Source organism: Echinococcus granulosus, assembly GCF_000524195.1.
Source record: "Echinococcus granulosus chromosome Unknown EG_S00007, whole genome shotgun sequence".
Lineage (NCBI taxonomy): Eukaryota > Metazoa > Platyhelminthes > Cestoda > Cyclophyllidea > Taeniidae > Echinococcus > Echinococcus granulosus.
In genome coordinates this window covers 1,477,177-1,496,637 of record NW_020170387.1, presented here as the reverse complement: position 1 = coordinate 1,496,637, position 19,461 = coordinate 1,477,177, and the positions used below count along the sequence as shown (strand labels likewise).

At 41.7% G+C, this 19,461-nt stretch overlaps 3 protein-coding genes across 3 annotated transcripts; 1 reads left to right on the top strand and 2 right to left on the bottom strand. All coding sequences in view use genetic code 11, as the record gives it.

The window, feature by feature from the left end:
• Positions 1–3,935: 3,935 nt before the first annotated feature.
• On the top strand, positions 3,936–7,539 carry EGR_01868 (putative G-protein coupled receptor; the record flags this gene model as incomplete). Its single annotated transcript, XM_024491117.1, has 2 exons — positions 3,936–4,201; positions 6,696–7,539. The coding sequence occupies 2 exons, from the start codon at positions 3,936–3,938 to the stop codon at positions 7,537–7,539; spliced, it is 1,110 nt and encodes a 369-aa protein (XP_024354573.1).
• A 3,134-nt stretch (positions 7,540–10,673) lies between these two features.
• Positions 10,674–11,483, bottom strand: EGR_01867 (hypothetical protein; the record flags this gene model as incomplete). Its single annotated transcript, XM_024491116.1, has 1 exon — positions 10,674–11,483. The coding sequence occupies one exon, from the start codon at positions 11,481–11,483 to the stop codon at positions 10,674–10,676; it is 810 nt and encodes a 269-aa protein (XP_024354572.1).
• A 2,382-nt stretch (positions 11,484–13,865) lies between these two features.
• EGR_01866 (PHD and RING finger domain-containing protein) lies at positions 13,866–18,801 on the bottom strand (the record flags this gene model as incomplete). Its single annotated transcript, XM_024491115.1, has 9 exons — positions 13,866–13,958; positions 14,429–14,924; positions 15,276–15,314; positions 15,480–15,595; positions 15,668–16,054; positions 16,421–16,639; positions 17,357–17,956; positions 18,232–18,733; positions 18,788–18,801. The coding sequence occupies 9 exons, from the start codon at positions 18,799–18,801 to the stop codon at positions 13,866–13,868; spliced, it is 2,466 nt and encodes an 821-aa protein (XP_024354571.1).
• Between the last annotated feature and the right edge of the window lie 660 nt (positions 18,802–19,461).

The window sequence follows — 19,461 nt, the reverse complement described above, 5'->3', positions numbered from 1 at the left end:
TGTGGGTGTGCAACGATTTGAATTTCATCGCTCAAGGGATGTATTTGGGCAACGCCATAGTGAAGTACATGGCTCATTGAGGCCTCAATTGAACCATTTTGTGCAGCAGTCATCCATGTTCTTTTACACTTCAATTTAGTCGAAAAGATTTTGCATATTCTCGCTAATTCTTACGGCAATCCACGGGACCGAAGATTGAAAACTTAATTACTCTGCTCAGGCACCGAGTGGAAAATTACTGTCGGTTAGGTTTGGAGCGTACATGAAACTTAATTTAGCATCAGGGATACCGTTCAGCAGCGGGCACACATGCGCAGTTAATTGCTGTAATTACGGCTTCACCGAGTCACAGAAGTGCGAGCGCTGACTTTTAGGTGGACACGCATGCAAAACACTTCCACTCGCTGTTCAAGTCACTTGATACCTTTCCCCTACATGCATACAGCAAATGCCGTTTAATGCATCTTTACCGGTTTACCTCAGGCAAAATAATTATGTGCTCCATGTCAGGTCTTGCCATGTCTCTGTGGAACCGCTGTTCATTAAACACACTGCCGTCGAGATGACGAGCAAAGTGCGAAACAGTAAGCAGTCTATATTGCCAAATGGAACATTGAAATTAATATTTTAACACTTGTGAGTAGTTTGGGGTTGATACTAAAATGGACTTTAACCAAAATTAATAGCCATTCCCTCGGGCATTGTAAAACTGAAAATTCGGCCGTAAATAAAATCATAAAACAATGATTGTAAAGTAAGTAAAGTGAACTCCGATAATTGTAGGCTAGCTTTAAATACTAATAAATCTACAGCGCTTTGATTTAGCTCTGAGCTGGTTATTTTTATGCATAAAAAGGACACTTCCTATGCCGCAGAACTTGATTTGCTTCAAGCGTGTCCTTAGTTTACACACAAATTCTTGATGGTGCCTTAAAATCTAGCTTCTATCACATAAAATTCGTACTTTTTAGACTAGCCTTGCCTTATCCGAAACAAGTTGTTTTTACCTTTGTAGAGAACAGCTGTGATTTTTATCAGTCCTAAAATGGCGAAACCACACATTAATCTTGGTGAAGGTAAATATCGTGATTGAAGTTGGGGTATGAAATGGATTTTTGAGTATACTTTCGTGCTAAATATTTAGATTTCGGCAATACACTCTTCTCTGGCCTGTCGGAGGCAAGCGATTTGTCTGGCAAAACACGTCGCCGTCATTGATTGTCAGGCACACTGAAAATTTGCATGATCTAAGTTGCGGTTTGGAATGCTAGCCCTGTGGTAATATTTATAACAGCGAACTAGTTTGAACTAGCTATCAAAATTTTGATAATACATCGGCATACCTAAACGACCTTCTTCTAACTCAACAAAATTTATTTCATGTGGCACCAATCAAACGGCAACAAAATGTGCGACCTTCCGCGGAAGAAATTGCATTTTTCGCAATGCACTGATTCTCGGAAATGGGATAAAAGTGTGCTGTTAAATGGACAGTTTTCTGAAGAATTTGCATAAGGGGTATTATCGCTAGGCGCAGTATTTGCAGTAGTTAAAAAGGTGGGTGTCTGCTTTGACCAAGTCTTCATTGGCCTGAGCAGGCAGTAGGGAGCACTGATTGGCTGTTGATGCATGAGCCGCTCAAACGCCCTCCACGCAGACTCACATTCTTGAACAATTTAAAGAACTATGTCATACATTAATGGTAAGTTGGTGGACAACTTTTTTGACAAACAACCCGAAGAGACTTGGCATTTTAAAACCGTTACAAAGTGTGTCTGTAACATTACTTCATTTGCCACCGATCAAAAAATGCAGTCTTTTCATTTTGCACTCACAATGCGATAGTTTTTGCCAATTTTTTCGTACAAAACACATTTTCTAAATTTGGCGAATACAATTTCCTTTTTTAATCCGCCAATTATTATTAAAACAACACAACACGTATAGGCATTAATTTTAACTCCTTCGCACTGGAAGCAAGATGTCCCTAAAGTACTGAAATTGCAGTGATTATTTGCTGCAGTTCCACTTATCATCAGAATGAATAAAAGTAAGTTAAAAATAAAAAGTGAATCTTACACTAAATTTCAAATTCTCAAATTTTCCTAAACTAACTAGCTAATTTCTCAGTCTGTAAAGTGGAAGCATATTTGCTGTCATAGATGTCCTAAGTGCATAAATCACCTTTGGCGTAGGATACCTATTCGAAACCACTCACTCTAAGTGATCCAGTGCTGCCTTGGCCTTTACTTACAACTTCACCTATCGCCAGGCCGATGGTTTTGCAGATGATCGTATGGTAGACTCCTGTATTCGCCAGCAAATGGAGGCAATTCTTAGCCGCGATGCCTTTTCTACCTTATATTATAGAAAAAGTAAGCATTGTTACCATCTTGCATGTCTGAATCCTACCGCTCCTTGATTATGGTTGTTTTCGAATGGCAAAACGCTAAGTTATTGGGTCATATATATTTGTCGTAAACGTGCAATAGTGATGTTGCACCTAAAGAAAGGACTCCGGAGATTGGCACGTGAATACTAACATCAAGTGCGTAGTGGGATTCCGGACTTCATTTTGTTCTGCTTACTTAGAGGAGGGCGGTGGGTGGGAGAGAAGACCGCATGAATGGCAATATTGCAGAGATGACTACCCCAAAATGACTTATTAGGGGAATCACCGAAATTAAAAATGAATATCGGGTGGATGCATTTTTTTCGATTTCGGCTGGCTTTATACGTATTTGGAAGCAGTGTTGATACTTGGTGAGCTAAACAAAGGCTTCAGGCATGTTTCCACCATTGCACCTACGGCAAGATCTTTCAGGGGAATTTAATGTATTTGCTGGCATTAAAAATCACCGGAGACCTGAAACAGTAAAATGAAATAAGCATCCTCCACTTTCCTCGCGCAAGAGACCATGAATTTGGGTTAAGCATTCTTCAAAATAAGGCAGAATGCATAGTAAGTCAGCAACCCTATAGCACTACTAGTTGCCTTAGGGACAAATCTCAATTTTTGAGATGTCTTGTCAATAAACCCTCACTTTACTGTATGCAACAGCAGCTCAAGAATACAACTTATCCATCAAGTAATTTTTTTCCTGAATGAAGATGAATGCTACCATTCAAACACCGTTTCGAAGGGCCCGGTGCTTGTTGCTTTGTTCGTGTGCGTTCTGTTGACAGCTTATCATCATTCGTTTCCGTGTTTCACCGTTCTCACATAGCGTTGATATCTTAATGCACTGATTCTGTGGAGATCAAGTTTTCTATCAGCGGATGATTTAGTCATAATAATTAATTATTACTTTGGTTTAAGTACTGTTTTAATTCTTTTCGAGTCAGGACTTTCTGATCCAATCCATGGTGCGTACAATTCAAGTTTGCTACCAATAAAAAGCAAAACTGTCTCGTATTTGCAGTGAATCGAAGCGATTTTGGCGACACGTGGTTAAGCAGTTGGGTTACAGAATTCATCAGCTCTCTCCACGCCAGACAGAGCATTACCCCATTAGGCAGATGTTAAAAATGATAAAATTGGAAAGTAGTGGCGCGACGGCCGTTAAAATATTGAGTACACGAACACTCACTTTACTCCTAATCACATTTTTAAGTTGCAAAATGGAGAGCAATGCAGCGCAAGTCTTTTGATGCAGCAATCGTTGTCTAGATAACTAATTAAGAGACCACCAGCGAGGTAAACAAAAATTTTCAGTCTAATGCATGATGAATATTAGTGAATAACTGAGCCTTTTTAATTTCGGCATTGTTACTTGCATATCAAAAATACGTCTTGCATACATTGCCTCCACACCAGTTACACCATGATACCAATACCTGGTCTGCGGTATTCTGGGTTAGAGATGGGTAGGAAAAGTCGTGTTAGGTCAAGTGTAATGCATTCATGCTTTGCCGCTTGCAGCATTGTAGGAGGTATGGCAGGCACTTCGAGAGGCGGTGAGGCTGCCCTGAGGGCCTACCTACAGCGCGCCGATGTGCAGCAAGGCCTGCGAATCTCAGCCATAGGCTATGTCTACGTGCAGCCCTGCATCTGCCTAATCGGCTTCATCCTCAACATCATCAACATTTATGTCTTCCAGCGTAAGACCTTCTGCTCCACACCCGCCTACATGCTTGTTCTCGCTCTATCCATTGCTGATGCCATTACCCTCGGACTACGCATTCCTCAGGGTCTCACCTAGTAAGCTCTCGCCCTACTCTTCATCTTTTTCTTTTCAAAAACCCTAGCATTTTAATCCAACTATTATAAAGGGTGAATATTTGAACATTTTTCTCTACTGCGTTGGTAGGGCGCTGGTGAAATAATTATTTACCTCTTTTCAAGCATTACCCATAAGATTAAATGCCTTATTTACCTCGGTCAGTCGCAGTTATAGGCAATTTTACTGTAGTTGAGAGGGAGTTCCCTCCATGAAGTTTCTTAGATCAATACAGCGATCACAGACCAGATTGTTCCCTCCAGCAGCCAGGAAAATGATATGCTTCCGTACCTTGTGTTTAAGGTGCTCGTGATATTGGTTTCCCCACTTACGGGAAGAATATGGTTATTAACTCATGGGGGTTGGTAGGGAATCTACTTTATGGATGCGGCGGCCACAAGGTGGAACTTTTCCTCCCCAAAACTGCAGAGTAGTACCTGTGAAAGTAGCCACCCTATCAACAATGCGGCTCTTGTCGGGAAATGATGGGACCAAGCCTTGAAATTGATCTTACCAAGGCTAGAGTTCTATGCTCACGAGGGAGCACCGACTAGTGAAAGCAGACTGTTAACAGCCCAGCAGCGCGACAGCTGTGAGGGCAAATGCAAAAACTGCCAAAGGCCTCGGCGTCAAGGCTTCCCGTGCATATCATTCATTAAATTGTTCATCATCCGTCTCAAACTGCTAAGATCCAAATGCACTGGTTCTCCATTACTAGAAGCACCCAACCCTTTAACTTCTCCTTTGATCATAATTTTGCTTTATCATGCTGATTACAAGTTTTCAGGAATCTACACTGAAATCGGAGCGATAAGCAAGGCTCACGAATGCACAACTCATTCTTTCACAAATCAATAAGTGCCATTAAATATTTGAATGATACTACAATATAGGGAAATTTTAATTATGCTTTCCTACAGCAAAAGTCGTTTTTAAATAAACGTTTTTACTGGCAACATCATCAAACAAATAAGTGGAGACATCCGACGTTAAAGTGCGTCAAGCATTTATGTATTCCAAAATTTTTTTTTGAATAATTCTCGGCACTCTCTTTCCAAATAGTCAGAGATTCACTGGAAAAAATGTTTTGTTTTCAAGTCATCACAACAATAAAGTAAATTCTGCCCAAGGCTGGAATTCCTTTTTTAACATAAGCAAAAGATGGCTTGCAGCTTATTTTAAAAAGTTAATTATAATGAAATCTCGAAACCCTTTTCAATAATGTGCTTTTGTGGTTAGGTTTTTCCTTCTCTTCAGCTTTTTCCAAAAGTGGAATTTTTTTCTACCTAATATTTCCCACCAGCATACGTATTTACATTCTTGCGGACTGTTTGTCCCTCACATATTTCTTCCATTCTCTGATATCTCCATTGTATCTTCGGTGGTATATGCCTTATTACCTACTAAATGAACCCATCAACGTTTGTACACGTTGCTAAATGCATTGGGACAGCTACCAACTTCTATATACAAACTCATACTTTTTTATCCCTTTTAAATAGAAATGTGGCTATATTTTCCGTTATTTGTTCTACTAAAGGTTTTGCAAACCTCAAAAATGCCATGCCAAATTACACTGAATCAGATCCATCATGGATCCGGTGCTTTACCATGCACTTAAAAGTGATTAAGAGCTTTGTAGTTGCTGGTCCGTACTTACTTACTTTTGGCCGCAAAGCGATGCAAATTCTCCGATGTATTTCAAAGTTAACAAAGCTTAAAACTGTCCCAATAACGAGGTAATAATTCCCTCTTTGACACAAACCTACACCGTAGGCTGCAAATCCGACTTAATATTCATTCAAAATTTATGATAAAAAAATCCTCTACAAGAAACTAGTGAATTTTCCATGGTGCATGCTAAATGCCATAGATGAGATAAGATGGTTTTGTGGTTTTTTCACCTACTCAAAATAACCCAGTAGGGCTTTTGGAGTGTGGCAGGTTTGATTACCTGAGAGGTGTTTGAATGTCGCAAGCTCCTACAGCGTCATGCAATGCACTTCACATTGGCACGACTGGTGAATTGCGGGACAGATACCATACCTAACTACTCATTCCATTTTCTCTATAACTCCCCTAGTGCTCGTTTTCGATCTCGAATTTATAACTTCGGAGTCTCTGAAACCTGAGCTTTTACATAAGAATTTTGATAGTAAATCGAGAGAAAAATAGTTTTTGAATGGGTATTAGCGACGACGCCTCATCCTCGTCCATTCAAAGTCGGATTAAGTGTTTGACAAATTTTACAATAGTTTTTAAGTGCCACTTTAAGTGAAGATGCCAGATTTAAATAAACAACAAATTTGTTCAATATAATCAGCTTGTGATTTGGACTTAAACGCCATTGTAGGTAAGGGTTAGTCATTAATACTCTTACATAACCCGAATCCAATTATCCTCAATCGGGCTTTTGATTCCAGCTATTGGTTATTTGTTTGATTCTTTGTATACCCCCTCCTCCCTCCTATTTAGCTATCGTGGATCGTCCTCGGTGACGCAGACAATGGCAATCTACGCATACATCTACGCCACGTACGCGGAGGTGCCGATTACCAATATGACAGAGAACATGAGTGCCTGGCTAACGGTCTGCCTCGCTCTGGAGCGCTACGTAGCGATGCGTCACTGGAACTTTGCCCGGCAATACTCTACGCGCCAAAACACTAAGCGCCTCATCATCAGCATCGCCCTCGTCTCTGTCCTCTTCAACCTTCCCTACTTCATGATACACCGAATCGAGTTCAAGCGGTTTGCCAACGGTTCCATGCGGGTCATCACTAACGCCACCGCCCTTCGACGCTCTACGTTCTACACCGTCTACTCATGGTTCCGAATGACCATCGTCCAAATTATCCCCCTTGTCTTTTTGTGCATTCTTAACGTCCTTCTAATCACCATAGTCTATCAACACAACAAAAAATTTGGTAAGAATACGGAGGTAGAACAAAAGAGCAACCACTTATCGTTAGGAACGGAGGGAACCGGTGCCGATGAAACATCCTTAAAGGATACCACTGTGGGGGACTTGCAGCTAATTCAACGTCGCCAGAAGAAACGCAATGCCCAGAGAAAGCTGAACATCCTCCTCATTGCTGTAATTTTGCTCTTTCTCTTCGGCGCCATTCCCCAAGCCTTCTCGTATATTCGCATCTTCGAGGCATTCGGCACATGTGAAGAGGCATTCCACTACTGCCCCACCTACGTTGTCTACCGGATGGTGACCACAAATATTGCTCTCATTAGCTACGGACTCACCTTCTTTTTATACTTCTTTCTCAATCAGCACTTTCGGAATGAGCTGCAAAAGTGTATCTAACTGTAGTAAGGAGCCCTTTTTTACTACCAGTACTAATGTGTAAAATGAGTAAAAAGTTGCTTTGAGAAAGTTTTCACCTGGAATTGTATTAGCAGTATAGAGGAATTATCTTATGCATATTTTTAATGCAAATGTAAATCGCTGTAATATTTTAGCAATAAGAATACCCCACTTTCCGATTCCTGAAACAGATCGTTTGAAAAGAGTCATCAAAGCTTGAACTTCTTGGCACTTTACTGGTCATTTATGAAAAAAACCATCCACTTGCAGCAGTCGGTAGGCTTTATCGTCGGCTTCGGCCTATTGTTAAACGAAATAATGAGACGATTGGGGCCTATGAGCAAGTGGTGCAAAATAAGGGATGTGGAAGGGCAACAAAATTCAAGCTATGCCTGGACCTTAGCCGAGAAGAGTTTGTCTGCCCGTAACACTTACTTGTGCTGCTACCTGCGCGGGAGTCACTTACTTGTCGCCAAAAACAGCAAGAGCGGACGCGGGGACAGCAAAAATGATCCAAAGGCGAATGCAATGTGCAACATTCAAACTTCTGCAAGAATGTCTTTTTTATGTCTGTGGATTATCTTATTTTTAGCAAAAAGTGTCACCACAGAATTTGCCAGAAATTATTGAAGGGGAAACTTTTCTAAAAACAGGTAACGAAGCAAAGAAATATCACTCAATTTTAAATTTAACCACAGAGCTTACAATTTTATAGACAACTAGTAAGAAGGCGTGACCTTAGGTGCATATTTTCGTTATTTTACTTAAAGTTTTTGCTCGTGCGATGGAGGTAAAGTGCCTTTTGAATCCCAGATGGTTAAAACTTGTAGGAATTCGCCTTTCAAATCGAATATGAGCATTGTGGGTTACACAGGCGCAAAAAATGAATGCAAAATGGCAACAGAGCCTAAGATCTCGATTTCCAGTTAAATGTAAAGGGCTTATCATACTTACACTCTAAAGTCACGCTATAGGAATTTGACTTTAATTTGACTTCGAGAGGGTTTGATAATTTGACACTGCTAATTTTAATATCGTAAACTTTTAAAATGTAGCGATATCTTCCGCTAGAATCACATTTTTGGTATTTTGGGAGATTTTTACTCACGGAATTGCCGTTCTGCTCTGTAGGTCACAATTTTTCCGCAAGTCTAGTCTTCTTAACTTGAGAGACTTACGAGGCTGTGAGGAGTAGCAAGTACGCTAGAAGCTGATGGAGCCCAAGTCGACGATGATACGCATTTCTCTCCAAAACGTCTTGTAAAGTAATTACTTTCCTTATGTGCACACTCATAAGAGGAAGTGTAGCTATTTTGACACTGCAGCGTCATCCCTCCGCCATTTAAACAGTAATGCCAACGCTGTTTAGTTATGTATTTTTAGCCTTTAGTGAATTCGGCACATAAGTACACCCAATTTTACAACTATAAATCTTGCAGCAAGTCCGAAACATCGCACGATTTTTCATGGTTCTATCAGCAGTAGAAATAGGCAGAGTAGATTTGGAGGAAGATGGAAATGCTAGTACCTTTGACTTATCTATCGTGAACCAGTGATGATTCAGTAAAATTTACAACTTTTCGGATTTTACCCCGAAGGGTTCTTGGTTGAGCTCCCCATGAGCAATTCACCAGATGTCAAATCTTATATTTACTTAACAGATCTATTTAGTTGGTAAAGCGGTCTGACTTTTATCGTAGGTGCTAAACAGTTGTGGGGTTCTCCGTTGTAACCCTGATTCTGAATTTGAAAATCACCGCCAAAAACATGTATATGTCTACTTACCGAAAGTTGCATTACTTTCGGCGTCATATTTCGCTTGGAATGTCAAAACCTAATCATAGCAATGTAAATATTTACCACTCTGGTTTAACGATTGATTGACACTTCCTTAAGGACGAAAGAAGACATAATACTCGGATAGAATACATACATATATGACATACGGTAGGGCTTAGGGCTACTGGTGTGGCCCGGAGGCCAACCCGCTCGGCGAAAGTATATATCGGCGGAGACCCGAAGCGACCCCTTTACCAAAACTGAGAGCTAAGCAAGCAACCAACGTATTACATATGGTCGGTAGAATTAGCCTATGATTCAGAAGTCCGTAACTCAGACAATGCCTGCATAGGACAAATGAGTCAAGATGTTACAAAACTTTAGTGTTTATGTTTAATTTTTGGTCTTTCCTTGGTGATTTCGCATGCTGAATTAGTTCCGCAAACCACAATGCACCCCAGTAGTATCGTACCCTATCCACCACAAAGTATAAGTTTCTACTCACGACCACTGCTAATGTAACTTGTACCTCCCCCGGCCATCCTGTACAGATGCCGCCTATTTGCCGTTATCTATATCTCTGTTTTGCAAAGCTATAATCTGGTGTTCAGGACAAAATCCACATTGAAAAACAAATCCCAGCTAAACCCATCAAATGCATGCATATTTTTACTGCACAAATTTGTATTTCTTTCGCAATTCAAAACGGACACCGGCACAAGCGAAATTTGGTGTAGGTGTTTTTTATAAGCTGTAAGGCGGACGCTTTGATAATAACAACTCTGTAAACTTTTTAAAAAACGCTCTTAAAGTATATTCAAAAAATTGTAATTAATTTTCGAAGTTACCTTCAAGGAAGTGTTTGTTGTGAAATGCCACGTGTAGTATGCATTCACATGAGTTGTGTACTTAATCCCTCTGTCAATGTGCAGTTAGCCAATGGCAAAATGCGGAAAATATTTCATTTCCTGGCCCACGATCGTAGATGGGTGTCAGTACTCGCCTCTTTAAGAATTGAAATTGCTAGTTTTGAAACCTACTTCACAATGGTACTGAGTTCTCCGCAAATTTAGTCATTTTCCCAACTAAAATAAGCGTTTAATTCTTAAACGGAGGTGGGAGAATTTTAAAAGCCCAGGAAAAGCGATGGCAAGTTGTCATCACAATTACCATGATTATTTGGTCACCCATCTGACCTGGAAAGTAAATGGCACTACCCTCTTAGATAAGAAAGAAGAAAAAGGGCTAAGTAAATTGATCCTTCTGTAAATCTATTGGTGACGCCGTTACTTGGGCATACAAAATTAGCACAATATATGTGTGGGTTCGATTTTTGGCCGTTGATACAAATTATGCTACGCTGTCCTGACAGTTGTCTCCGCAAGAGCCCGCTGAATCATTTTGGTTCTCCGAGCTTTTGGCATCGGGGGCACCCTCTTCATGCAGGCAGCGTCACATTCCCTCTCAAGTTTCTCAAACTCAAACAAGCTTATCATATCCTGCTCCGTGATGCACCTCCCACATTCGTGGGGCAAAAAGTCCCTGTAGCTATCCTCAAAACACAGAGAAGAGGCATCCGTGACAGAAGTGGAAGAAATTACTCCGACTTCGTTACTCGTGTGCTGTTGAGGTACCCCTTGACGCAGGTAATTGGGCCACGGGGTTTGTCTTGGGGTATGAGAGTTATAGGGATTCTCGTCTCTACACGGGGTGGCACCCTGAAAGAACACATTTCTTCTGTTCATTTGTTTAGAAGTTCTTTGGAATTTCGGTCTTTCAGCTCGAATTTTCGATTGTTTAGTCGAGAGTTCAGAACACTGCTTAGGCATCTCCACCGGTGAGGATGATTTTAAACTTGGAAAGTCAACTGTCGCATTTGAAGAAGAAAGATTTGCCTCAATCTCGGTTTCTTTTTCTTTCAGCAGATCGTATTCATTTGCCTCAGGGCTTGGTAAACTGAGCTCATCTGCCAAATTGACACGAATGTTTTCGGGGTTGTTAAACAGAGAGTGACCGTGACATCCAGCCTGCTGATGCAAACTGGCGTTGTGGAGAAGTCTTCTGGTCCTGTACCTTTGTCCCCTCGTTGGATGAAATCTATGCTGTGCCGCGCATTCAGGGCAGCAATCACATTCTGAGTCCGACTTCGACTCTCGACCTCCCATTGTCCAATTTACTCACTACGCCTTGTTTGGAATGAGTGCAAAATTTATTGCAGAATCCGTCCTTCCTCATTGATTAGGCTGGTTTGAATTTTTAAATCAGTCTATTGCTTTGGACACGTAGCTTGGACGAGGAAATGAGCACTGGCACTTAAAAGTTTAGTTAACTTTCTCATTTCCCTTCTCAATAACACTAATAGTTTACACTTGTAGCTTTACAAAATACTAAACAGCTTACTTTTCAAAAGCTAAAAATTTGAACTGAGGTTGGTTTCAAAGATGGGACTAGTTTCCACGTCATGAAATCCACCGCTTTAAGTTGGCATTTGGAACTTGTAGTGGCAACTCATTTCTGTTCTATGACACTCTTAGAGTATATGGAAACTGTGCTGGAAGATCATTTCTACTTCCACTCGGCGGCATGGCCCTCGGAGGGTGCTCGTAGCCCACCAGTCCTTCTGTGTGCTGACTGTTCGACCACACCGCTTTGGATTAGTAGGACTTCAGAGAAGACTTGGAGCGCTACACCAATAAACCAATTATACATTGTGGAATTGTTTTACTAGTGATTAAAGCTGTTTGTGTTTTTTTCTTTTCAAGCTTGTTATAAGTTTTGAGTTCTTTTTCCTTTAAGCTTAACCGTTTTTGTAAAAGCATGGGCACCGTAAACAGTGAAAGGACGAAATTTAAGTGGACATGGAAGTAAATTAAGTACACACAACCTAAAGTAAAAAATGTCCTACAGAGTCCTTTGTGGCTGTGTAAGAAATCGGTGCTTCGTTGTCCTTTTATTTATTGAGAAGTAGTAGACTAACTAGAAATACATAAGAGTTTGCGATACCTGTACACAACCCTGAAGCCAGCCAACGTTAAAGCCTACATCAATTTCAATTTACTTCGTCCGCGTTCTTTTTTGTTTTGAATAGCTTTAGCTCATTAAAGTCGCCTTCAATTGCAGCAGTTTTCATTGTTGTCAAAAGTCGCACGTCTCGCTTGTGTACGACTCATAAAATGTCCTAATCTTGCAAACCAAGCAAGATCGTTGACAAAAAAGCACCTACAACTCAACTCACTTTACCGCAGAGTCAATTGTTCCATCTAATCAAAGTCACTATTTTGACACTTCTCTTGGGCAGTATAGCCTGCACATGGGTTTCAAGATTGGCGGAATCCTCATCGATACCCAACAAGTTTGCAGGCACGATAATTCGAAAGATCTGCGAAATGCATGTAGCCCCAGAGGAGCTACACATGGTGGCTCAAGCACGGCACACGTCTCCACTGAGTTGTACTTCCGCAGTCACTTCTGTGATGTGGAATTCACCTATCGCAATTCTAATTGCTCAGGCGAGTGATGTCCACTCGCTTAAGCACCTCTCCTCTCAAACGAATGGGTGGACTTTCTGGAATTCCGTGTAAAGCACCACTTCATAGATTAAGCGCGTGAGGCGTTACTCCCCCAAATATTGGTTCGACCAAGTTTAGTCCCTCCTGAACCACATTAGCTGATCCATCCGCCTCCCCCTTAAGATTCGGGAATTGACGACACCCCTACCAACATGATTTCCCCTCAAGACCACATCGTTATAACCTCCACTGACCGCACCCACCCAGAGGCAAGCGACCGGATTCGCGCTTCATTCCAACCCAAACTGTCAGCTACATGGTGGAACGACGACCGTCACAGAATCTCAGAACTGAATTCCGACGGAATTCCACAGGACCACATCAACCACTTGCCGCTAGAGCTGTAACTACCCATCCACCCTAAGGCCGTGGTCATCCCATAGGGTAGAGGAGTTTCCTAACCGAAATCCAAGGAGTGAAATTATCCGGCTCCTCGTCTGAATCCAGTAAATTATTGATCAAATTATCCGTCCAACTTTTTTTTCCCAATGACCATTAATTTGACATATAAGACACCTCTATCCCAACTAAGTAGACGATACATCCCCCTTCATGGAAGCATTTAGCTGTGTTCGCGAAAAATTACCAACACTTAAAGAAAATTTGTCTGTGTCAATATGAGGACTCCTGACTTACTGAAACCTAAAAATGGGAAAAGTACATCTGCACCAGAGTAAATTAGTATGGTATCCATCGGAATTCGGCCTACAAGGTCCTTCGTGTCTCAACCTGCTATCAGATCGAAAAGAGGACCAAACAAGCTATCAACTGTGTGCTTATAAACATTTAAATCGCAAATACCCCAACGAGCACGTGGTGAAGAACAAAGTAACAGTGATAGAACATGTACCTAATTAGCTTTCATAAAACAAACCATTTAAAAGCCACTGAAGATCCGTGTCATCAGCCGGGAAAGTTATCAAATGCAACTAGATACGTCTTTTTACAAAATAAAACACAAAATGCACAATTATGGCTCTATAGAGGATAGCGACGGTAAAATTCCACGTAGTCGTCAACTAACTTCCTCATTTTTTCCTCCGTCACACGATTCGGTTTTTTCGAGAGGATCTGCAAGAAAACGATAATAACTCCTACTCTTTTGATCAGATGACTTAGAATCCAATTACTTCATCGTTCCACAAACTTTATAAACTACAGGCTAATTAATTTTGACGGAATGAGTTGAAACACGCAAAACCGGCAATTCCCATAATAGAATAACCCATTTCAGTTGTATGCCCGCTGTTGGTGAAAATGTCTTCTAGGCCACTAGACTCAGCCTCCAGTACGCTAAAAAAGAGGCTACTTCCTCTACTAACGCGACTGACAACGTCTTTGTTCCATCTATGAAAAGCGGCTTTTTAAATTAAATGACCTGAGCAATCACTAGAAAGCTCTTGAGTGAAATAACCAATTATATCTATGATAGAAGTAAGGCTAGATTACACCCTCATCATATCTTTTTGAAACCGAATCAATCTATAGAGAATGATGCAAAATAATACTAAAAGATCATCACCAAACACCATCTTGGATACCTTGGAGAGAGCCCTTTGAATGAGGCGCATCTTGGTAGCCTTATCAGTCAGGGAGGGATGAGTCCGAAGTAGATGTGCTACTAGTAAACTGCGGACACGCAGAGCCCCCTCCGAGGTCCACGTTGAGGGGAAGGACAAAGTAGATGTGGAGGACTTGGCTGATACCTCCTCCGGTAGAGCCAATGACTTGCTAGGCTTCGAGGATTGAAGCCCCGAAGACGTGGTAGCCTGCATCCTATTAATATTCGTAACGAGGCGGACCGGAGGCGAAACCTGCTCTGGGATTACCCTCGACGCAGCCTCGCTACGCTTAGGCTGGAGTGGGGGTGCAATTTTAATCGGAGAGAGAGAATTATCCGGATTCACGTGCATATTTGAAATGCGAAATTGAAATAGAGAGGATTGGTCGGCCTCGAGACGACTCAAAAGGCCCACCGAAGCAGAGGAAGTAGAAGGGGTGGTGATGCCTTTATTACTGGAAGAAGTTGGAGTTGGTCTAGTATAAAAGCACTTTTGTCAGTAAAATACCTAATACACGTATTATAGTAACAGAGATGTATCAAATCCGAGTCAAACTACAGACAAAGTTTCGATGTTAGGGTAAAGTTAAGCATATTAAGTAAGGACAAACGAAGACCTTTCAGGTAAAAAAAACCAAACGTTACATTAAGTAACCGTCACGAATAAAAAATTGCTCACACCAAACATTGGGTTTAAATTATAAAATGACACTTCGCAATGCTGTGTAAAAATGTTTTAGGCCAAGGAGGTGTGAGTACAAGCATTTGAAGAAATAATTTGCACCTAGGGCAACCCGTAAAAAAGACGTTAAATCAGTACTACATACCGTTCCTTGTTACCATCATCTTCTGATTCGAAAACCAATCTAAAAAGGGAACAGAGGCGATAAGTCACCAAGGCTTTCATTGCAGTTCTACGGCTGTATGTGAAGCAAACAGAGTTGTATTAAACATAAACGAGTCTGTGAGTAGTCTACTCGTGCGACCGCATCGGTTGTTGTTTACAAGATGAAATAATTTAGTACATCTACCCGCAATCTAGTTCGCTTCCCAATATTGAAAGCTTCGGAATGGGTAGTTTTCGATTACTGCGACGCGCCTTGCGCCCAGAATGAGTACTTGTAGAAGGAGGGATCAAACCAGTCAGCTGAAACAAGGAAATACCGATCGAGCTGGCTATCTAACTAACAAGGATTGCACATCTATCAACACGACATACAGAGCTCTGATTCCTCTTCTGAGATGCGCTGAGACGCAGGCGCCTCCCCTTCTTCCTCCTATTTATTTGAGTCCTTCGCTTGACCGAAACCCGGCTCCTTTGGACACTCCCACGTGCTCTTAAAACGAAGCTTCTATCAACTGTCTTTAGTTGATGTTTGGCGTTCTGTTTTTTCCTCCTTCTCTTTGCAGTCTTACTGGAACCACAACTGGACCGTTTCTCCTTCTTCCTCGACGCGATTTCGTGAATCTCTTCCACAATGGTGCTGAGATTCGGATCGGTTGTGAATGAGGCGAAGATATCGCGACTGCTGTCATCAGCCCGACTGTTACCAGGCACCACGACACCTGATTCAGTGGACGTAGATGGCAAATTGTGATGCGAAGACTGCTGAAAAGGGACCGGAAATTATACCTTATGAGTTTCTAAGGGCGACTCAATAAAACAGTAGAAAATGGGGTTAATTATTCTTCTCTTCAAGGCAACCCTTACGCGATAAAAAGGGTGCATTACTGGAACGTGAACGAAGTCGAAATATCGATATCTTGTTTTAATAAGCTGTATTCAAGGCTTTGCTGTTGTTGTTGAACTTTCCAAGACGATAAACACCGGATTTATTTTGCTAATCAACATGAAGCACTATTCTAATGCTTTTACAGCATGACCAAAGTTTACGTGGGGGCTTGAACTGCTTAAAAAGTGAAACAAACATGGGTTTTTTTGCTAGTCTAATAAAAAAACGCATTTCCGTACATCGTGGAGGTCACGCACAGGTGTTGATTGTAATCGCTGGTGGGAGGAGGAGGGTGATGGGGAAAAGGGGCCCTCTTGCCTTCGAGTAAGCGGTGGTGACGCGGGAGATGAAGTCTCTTCCTCTTCCTCAGAATCCGACGAGGAAAAGCCCACAACTCTGCGGCGTTTACGAATTATGCATGAGTTCCCTTCGCTGGTGCTGGTGGTGGCCGCAGCGCCCTAAAACGAACTTTATGTCGTTTAAAATGAAAAGACTTCTAACATTAACAGATGTTTTACGGAGAGAAGAACAACAGCAAAAAGGAACAAAACGAAAACAAATAACCACCAACACAATATAAGAACGTCTACTAATAAATAAGACTTTACAAAGTATGCAACTACTTTCCGTATGCATTAAAATAGACCTTGATACCCATGCATGTACTCATATTCATTCTTAAAAATCATTTAAAAAAGGATTGGTGACGAATTTAAAATAAGTCGTCCAACCCTGATAAAATGAAAAGAGCAATTTTGCTGCAAACCAGGACCAACTGGTGTCACTAGAAGCACAATGAAGAGGAATGAATCGTCTTATAGGTTAAAAGATGCTGCTTGGGACCACCAAGGAATGTGAAACAGGCTAAAGTCCCCACTGGAATATGGCTGAATGGCAGTTGGTCTTTCAGAAGAATTTAAAGTTAGTCATAATGTAGCAACGAAACCCCGCACAGAGTCAGGCAAAGTGAGGACACCAATCAAATGTTAGTAATAACAATAAATGACAACTAGTGTAAATACGATGCAAAAGTTTAAAATATCCGAAAGGGCCAAAATTCGAATGATTCACTCAACCAACGCAGGTATATTAGAATACAATTCACATGAATTCTTGCAGTGCCATATAAGTTTAAATCCCCTTTCTCAAAACTGTAAGAAATTAAGATAGCTCACTGAAGGCGATGAAGTGACATTTTGTGCCGAAAGTGATGGTTCACTGAAGGATATCGCCAAACGGACACGTCGCCTCTGACGCAGTCTCCGATTGCGACGTCTCTCTTGTTGTTCCCTCTCAGCTCTGACTGAGAGGTGTTCGATGAGATCACGCAACAGACCCGTGCCCCGATGACGTCGTTCCGCGATGTGAGCAAGACGCTCCTGAGACTGGGTGGAGAGGTACAAACAGGAGCCCAAGCCCTCCACATCCTCCTCCTCCTCACCGCCTTCAGACTCTTCCAAACTACTGATCTCCTCTGCCGAGAGGTCGGCAAGTGAATGGCGGAATCGTAATCGGCGTCCACTGCGCCGAGGGTGTATGGTAGCTACTGAATTCGCCCCTTGCTGCGTTTGAACGCGTTCGCATTCACAATCGGGGCAGAACCAGTCTCCTTCTGGGATTTCAGAAAGGGGATTGGGCAAGCAGTACGTGTGATATCCTTTGTCACAGCCATCACACAGAAGCAGGTACGCCTCATCTTCTGGTGAATGGCAAATTTCACATTCGGTGGTATCCTCCTCCTCCGGTGGTGGCACGAAAGCGGGTGGAGGGGGCCGCTGGAATATTCGAAAAACATGAAACCCACATCAGACTTGAAAGAACGACTAAGGCTTAAGATGAGAACTTAATTATCCGTTATAATGTACAAATCCTTATAACAAGCTTAAAGTGAGTGACCCGTTAAAAGAACACCACTAGAACCAGTCTGCAAACTTACTGCAAAGGACAATGTAAATGTTAAGTGAATCAATACTAACACCTAGAGGGGAATAAACTGTTGGACGCAATAAGATGACATCAAAAATTTATCAAACACCAAAGCGAATCATACCCGCTCAACGATCGGTCCACCAATGTATGAAGATAGGAGCATCAGTTCAAAGGGGCCACGATCAAGGGGACACTCATGCCGAACCTTAGCCCATTCACTTAGGCAGGTGACGCAAAATTGGTGGTTACAAGACTCCGGAATCGCTACAGGCGGCTGGATTTCTTCACAACAAATGGGACACTGATTGTCAACAGCAAGTGAAATGTTCTCTCGTATTGGCCCACCAATAGAGCCTCGAACGCTTATGGCTGTATAAATGCGACCACAAGTTACGATGGGACATCTACAATGGCTCTCTGATTTGTGTTCCTCCGTCCATTTTTTAAGGCAGTCGACATGAAAGCTATGTTCGCAACAAGAGGGTGTCGCGTTCTCCGACTTTAAAGACTCTGTGCATAAGCAACAGATACCAGCGTTCTGTAATTTTATAAAATCTATCAGCTTCATTGCACAAAAGGCAGAGCACCAAGGCTTCAAAACTAACAGAACCCGGACCACATACCTCGTATAAACAAATGGCAAATAAAGCATTGAAGCAGTTACCAGTTAAACTCACCAAAGACCGAACATACTTGGGCCCTTTTTATTCCATAAAAATATTTTCACTCTATGACATTATATAATCAGCTCTTTAAAAATCCATAGTCATATTCGATTATATTAAAGGCAAATTTGTGAATATCTTTGCTGCTTGTGCACGTTGATGCCCCGAATAAAAAGTTGCGAGAGTCATATTGGTAGCATTTGAATTTTTTCTTCCAACATCCTTCAAAATTCATAGATTTCGGGGTTTTTAACAGAATTTTTGTCGTTCTGCTGGCGACCCATTGAAATTTGTCCATATCTTATATCTAAACCATTACGGGACCATTTTTATTTACCTTACTACCAATTGATTTATTCGGTGTTTGTTTGTATAGCCACGTTTGTCTAAATGCATGCGCGCCTCGTACGTAGATGAGCTTGGGGGCTTTGCAGATTCAGTCTTTTGGTCGCGACAAATGGGTTTTTTACCAGCAGTGCAAAATGTTAAACTGAACGTGCCGGAAGTCACTTCAGTCCCGATACAAAAAACTGACGGTACTAGTTTTGGGGACTTTTGTATCCACCACCGCAATAGGGCACTTGTCGACTGCTTCATGCGACTAGAGCCCTGTAAATGCTGAAGCAGGCGCACTTTTTTAGACAAAGTAGTCTGTATCATCAAATCCTGCTTTCATCTGCGTAATC